The following is a 6,000-nucleotide window of genomic DNA, read 5'->3' as shown; positions in this document are numbered from 1 at the left end:
GGTTCCAGGACCCTCCATGGATACCAAAATCTGCAGATGCTCAAGTCTTATATTATACAATGGAGTAGTAAAATGGTGTTCCTTATATAAAATGGCAAAAATCAAGGTTTGCTTTTTGTGTTAAATTCAGTTTTTTAAATCTGTGGATGGTTGATTCTGTGGATACAGAGGACTGACTGTAGTAGTCACTAGTAGTCCTCTCTTCCTACTATAAACTGCAACACTCTGTCCCATATTGCTCCAGAAAAAGGCCCCCCCCCCCCAACCCACAAGAATGTGTTAGAGGTCATGAGGTGAAGCTGATACATACAGCAGAAATGGATGTCATGGCATACAGGAGCATCTGAGCTTTCCAAGTGGTGCAACACTACAGTTGAATACAACCCAGATTTTTAAATCCTCTGGGATAATAGGAAATTGCAAAGTTCTGAAATAATAGTGTCTTTCAGTTCCCTTAGTAATTGTTCTAGATATAAAGAGAGGCTTCTTATTTACAAAAACCATTTTGGGGTAGACATGGAAATATAGGTGCCAGTCCTATAGCTGCAGGATTGCCACTAACATTGTGCTTGAGGACATCAGGTACAGATATGGACTGCGTGTTTCTTTTGCTGTTCTTCCTCTCACAAAAGATACTACCAGTCTGCTTGCACAAAGATTGGCACAGTAGACCTGTAGAAAGATTACAAGTCCTTGAAATCTCTATGGCAACCAAGATCATATCATTCTCTTAGAGCTGTAGGTCTCACATGATAAAGCATACCTCCCCAAGGAAGCTGAAATTACTGCTAGGGAGGCACAAGCAATGTCAGACAGAAATTGAGAAAGGGGTAGAAATGTGGATGAGGGCACTAAAGACTGTCAGTTGGAAAGAAATGTGAAATTCTTGCTGGACACATAGCAAAGATGAAGAAGGGCATTATGACTAGGACCCATGAACAGTGAAGATCTGCATGTGTTTTTTCAGTTCGAATGAAAAGAAATGTATGAAAACAGACTTGGCTTGGCTTGTTTCCACGGATGTTGTTTCTTCTGGCTATGTGGGCAGTGATGATTATGGGAATGCTCCCATTTGGTGCTGGGTATGGTTGTTGTTGTTGTGTGTCTTCAAGTCATATCTGACTTATGGCGACCCTATCATGGGGCAAGATTCTTGGCAAGATTTGTTCAGAGTTGGTTTGCCATTGCCTTCCTCTGAGGCTGACTTGGCCAAGGTCACCCAATGGGTTTTATGCCCGAGCTGTGAATGAAACCCTGGTCTCCAGAGTTGTATTTCAAACACTCAAACCACTATGACATGCTGGCTCTATGTTTGCTGATTATTGATGATGATGAGACGATTATAGAAATCTTTCCATTTGTACACCAAGAAAAATATTCAGCAACAGACTCCTCATGCTAGAAATCATAATATGGGAAGGATTCAGATCAGTAGCTACTTCAGAGTCAGCATTCTAACAAATATGGAAGGTGCTCTGAAATTTATATTAACATGTCTGAGAAGTTGGGAAATGTTGTCCTACTTGTCGTCATCTGCAGCAATACTTCAGTAAGTTAAAGTGGGCACAACAAGCAGCACGTAAAAGAAATCTTCACATTAGATATATTTAGGAACCATTTTCCTTCTTGTCCTAGAAGGGATGTCCCTTACCTTCAGACAGAGTAGGATAACAGATTATGTGGAAAATCACATTTTCATCACCATGGGATGCTATTTGAATTTTTTATCTCCAGGGCACCGTTTCTTAGTCCATTTCTGTTTACAGGAACCAAATTGGAGAATCTGTCCCTTGGGCGACTAATGTCCTTTTTTTTTATCAAGTATATCTCCCCAGTGGTGAATTACAATGGCATGTTCATCTAATAAATCAGGACAGTTTAATAGGAACCTGTAATAACATGCAGCTTTTCTTTCTCAGTCCTACTGCTATAGGTATCGATGTGCAGCTCGAAGCCAAAATACTCCTGACAGTTCTGCTTCAAACCTGGGATTCCGCTGTGCTGCTGATACTCTCCCTGACTACTTAAAATGACAAAGCCGACAGCTGCCGAGGACTAAGAGAACTCACCAAGGCCTTAAAAGAACAGGATGCAGCTCAAGCAAAGATGATGCCTGATCAGAAAGAAAGATTAAAAATAGACATTTTGAAAATGTCAGCTGGCAATTTTCTTCTTGAATTACCTGTTACTGAAGAAAACAGACTTCTATTTAATTTATAAATATGAAATTCTTAATGATGATATTTTGAGCATTAAATAGATTTACATCCAAATCAGAGAGAACTATGGCCCTTGAAATACAAATGGAAAAATAAAATTTAAAATAATAATAAAAAGAAATAAAAATGGCCCTACATGTTTTCGTTTTCTTAAAATAAAGGTGCACCCTTCTGAGACAATTACTTTCAAGCCCCAGATAGATTAATAGAAGTAGTTAGAAAGTAAAACATTGCTATATTTCATTTAATTACAATTGTTATAATGATGTCACAAGTGAAGGAAAACAGAAAAGGTCATCCTGATCCAAAGGAAGCTCAAGTCCCACTAAAATTAGTGGGTAGTCAGATATGATTATTTTAACTTAGTGATTTCACTAGGATGTAAGTGCAGTTAACTTTCTTTGAGATCAGTAATTTGATATATATGTTTGTTACCTTGGCCTCTGAGACTTATCTCTGGAAATGTATATGTGTTTTGCAGTATGCTTTGTCTCTCCTATGATTCATCACCACTTCCTGTTTAGCAGAGAGTTCTGTGATCTTAATGAGAAAAAACTTCCAGGTAGTTGAGGGCCATCAGGAAAATAACAACAACAGTTCCTAAGCAACCTATTATTTAATTAAATTGTGGGGTTGCACTGGAATAAACCAGTGGATCCATTAAGAATATGGCTGGAAATATATTTTATCTTCACAGAGGGGCACTAGACTGGATCATGAGAGAAACTGTCAATGACACGAATTCGGAAAATGTATTTGAACAATTAATGTAATATACCTGTTGCCAGATGTGAATTTCTTATACTAAGGCTGTAGCCCTACACAAATATACCTGTCGGTGTTGAAAGAAAGTGACATTTGAAGCACTGGCTTTATAATACACATATGAGTGGGGTGGTAAGAACAAGGGGGTTTGTGCACATTGAGATGGCTCAGCTCCCTGTCTGCTAAGGATCCTTTATGGTTGTGAGCCTTCAGCAAATGTGGCTGATATATTTTCAGACCCATGAGGGCTAGGAACACGACAGCTGGGATTCTTGATAAGGAACGATTAGAGAGTAGGCTATGAATGCGTGATGGGCTGAATCTTATTCTGATTTCTCTGAACTAGAATAGATTGAATCAGCTGTTGAATACAGTATTCGATTCAACATTTATGAAAAATTCCATTGGTTCAGTGCTGGTACTTATTCTAGTTGAGGCTACCAACAGCAATCAGGACTTTGGAAATGAATCTAGTGAAATCTATCAAATGGGTTTTTCCTGAAACAAATTGCACTTCAAATTTTATGAGCCTGCACCAATTATCTAGGGTAATAATTTTCCTTTAGAGGGGATTAAAATGTAATCTACTACAGTCACTGGCTTTTTGAATATACGGTATCTTTTTACACGCACACAAACACACACACAGAGAGCAGAGAGTGAGAGAGCGCAAGGTGCTGTTTATTGGGGGAAATGATGAAAAGACATCTGTCAGAAATGCCAATATTATAAACTGATGACAATACATCTTTCACAGACCCGTTGATCAGAGGTAACCTGGTACTCTCCAGATGATTTGGACTATATGGACAATGTTTGAGGGCCAAGGGTGTTGGTAAGTATATGTGCAGGGCCTGCCCTTGTTCTCAGGTAATGCCTTTAATGGCACAAGCAAAAATGCATTTGAAGTTTAAGAAACAGGACTTATAATATGAGAAGCTAATAAAATGCCTACTCGTCACAGATGAATATAGCCAGTGCTAAAATCACATGTTTATTGGCATTTCTGTAATGTATTGTGGATCCTCTTAAGTTCAATCATGGATGTATATGAAATGTTTTTTATAGTGTTACTATACTAATGTCTGCACTACATAAAGCGTTGAGTTCACGTGGGTTAAACATCAGTTAATGTTATGCAAACTGAAACATATGCTTCTAATAACTATATAGTGAACTCATTAAAAATGTCTAATTGAAATATCATGTTTATTCTCTTCCTAACAATTCAGTTGTATTCCATGCTGCCTACAAAGAAGGAAGCTGTTTGGTGTTGCTCATCAAGCTACACAGATTTTGTCCTTGCCTGAATAAGAAAATGTAGCATTTAAAGTGACTTACAAGGAATGAAATCTGCCAGTTCCCCCCCCCCCCCCCCCCCCCCCCCCCCCCCGGCTGCATACAGCATGACTGGCTTTTGGCATAACAGCAAGCCAGGTTGTGTTTTGTCACTTTTTGGCTCATCCTTGCAAACCATGGTTTGATGTTATATCTATGCCCTGTATTGTGACTTGTCCTTACCTTTTCCCCCCAAGTGCTGACAGAAAGAGTGAGAGAGAGAGAACCAGACCACAAATGGGAAGAACAATCTGTACTTTTCTAGGTCATCTGCGAGACCATTCATGGCTAAAGTAACAAGCCATGGCTAATATAAACCATCCCTGAGAATGACATGGGGAGGTGGCCCATGAATTAGCTTAGTAAACAGTGCTCGAAAGAGAGGTGATGATGAGAAGCATATTGTTTTGTTTATTTGTTTTCTCTCTCTCTCTCTCTCTCTCTCTCTTGGTGTTGAGTTCTGAGCAAAAGACAACCTGTTGGTGGGAGGGTCTCACTGGATATAACCTATAGAAGTTAATAAAAACTACATGCATGCTGCAGTCCTCAGAATAATTTTTCTGTATTAAGACATTACATTTTGTTTGTTAATTTCTCCAAGAAGTTCAAGGCAACAATTTATCTTGGATACTTGATTTGGATTACTCATGCCCAGCACTCTAGTGACTATGGTACACAGGATCTCATATTGAAATCCACCTTAGAGTCTTGAGAGTTGAGGCCACTTTAGCATTCTTGATGGCAGCTTCTGAATCACTTTGTTCCAAGCCTGACTGCCCAACCAAAAAGGCTGCCTGAGATGAACAGGTCATTTTGTCCCTCTGTATCTTACCTTATACAGTGGTACCTCGGGATACGAAATACCCAGGTTACGAAATTTTCGGGATACGAAAAAATCCCATAGGGAATCATTGTTCCGGGTTACGAATGTTTTTTCGGGTTACGAAAAAACTTTTGGTGCTTTTTTTCGGCTTTTTCGCACGGAATCGCGGCTTTTCCCCATTAGCGCCTATGGCAATTCGGCTTACGAAGGCTTTTCGGGTTACGAAAGCGGCCGCGGAACGAATTAATTTCGTAACCCGAGGCACCACTGTACAGTTAACTATTATGCTGCACTTAAAAAAAACAATCTTTTGTAAAAAAATAAAGTATTTACATTTTTAAACAAAATAAATAGTTAAATATTCTGTACCTAGTTGTAATTATTTTATTGTAGTAAATATCAGCCAGTTGGAATTATTGTTGGTCTGGCATTTTCTGTCCTAAATAAGTGTTGGCTGAGCTGTCTGTTTCTAAGGCTTAATCCAGCTAGAGTAGACCTGCTGTGAATCAGTGGGAACCTTCTAAGTGAACACTTGCATAAATTCCATTGGTTTTGTTTTGGATTAACAATTGGATTTAGGTTATAGTAACCTTCCTCCTGTTTTGGGTGATCCATTCTGTACTGACTAACCACTTATATAAACACTTCTCCCACACCTTCATAGCCAAGAAGTATATAAACGGTGATACTGGAATAGGCAAGAAGCAATCTGAATTTAATCTTTAGATTCATTATCTGCGGGAAAATAGTAGATGATATGCTTACAATTATGGAGAGGCGGTCTACATGATAGAGGATTAAGCCAATGTGCCAAAGTACTCTTGAATGTTCTAATCAGTGACCTGATCCGGTCAT

At 38.9% G+C, this 6,000-nt stretch overlaps 1 protein-coding gene across 7 annotated transcripts in view; it reads left to right on the top strand.

Moving 5' to 3' along the window:
- Nucleotides 1–6,000, top strand: part of SUMF1 (sulfatase modifying factor 1) — an 891,645-nt gene that overhangs the window by 881,400 nt on the left and 4,245 nt on the right. For 3 of the 7 annotated variants that reach the window (XM_042448631.1, XM_042448630.1, XM_042448629.1), the window contains one exon: nucleotides 1,920–4,366. In XM_042448631.1, the coding sequence (XP_042304565.1) occupies nucleotides 1,920–2,033 (114 nt within the window). In that variant the 3' untranslated portion in view covers nucleotides 2,034–4,366. Of the gene's footprint in view, nucleotides 1–1,919; nucleotides 4,368–6,000 lie in introns of those variants that run through there. The other 4 variants (XM_042448632.1, XM_042448634.1, XR_006101837.1 and 1 more) reach the window with 3 other exon arrangements.

Source organism: Sceloporus undulatus, chromosome 2, assembly GCF_019175285.1.
Source record: "Sceloporus undulatus isolate JIND9_A2432 ecotype Alabama chromosome 2, SceUnd_v1.1, whole genome shotgun sequence".
NCBI classification, from domain to species: domain Eukaryota; kingdom Metazoa; phylum Chordata; class Lepidosauria; order Squamata; family Phrynosomatidae; genus Sceloporus; species Sceloporus undulatus.
The sequence above is the reverse complement of the archived record's forward strand: the minus strand, read 5'-3'. Positions and strand labels throughout refer to the sequence as shown.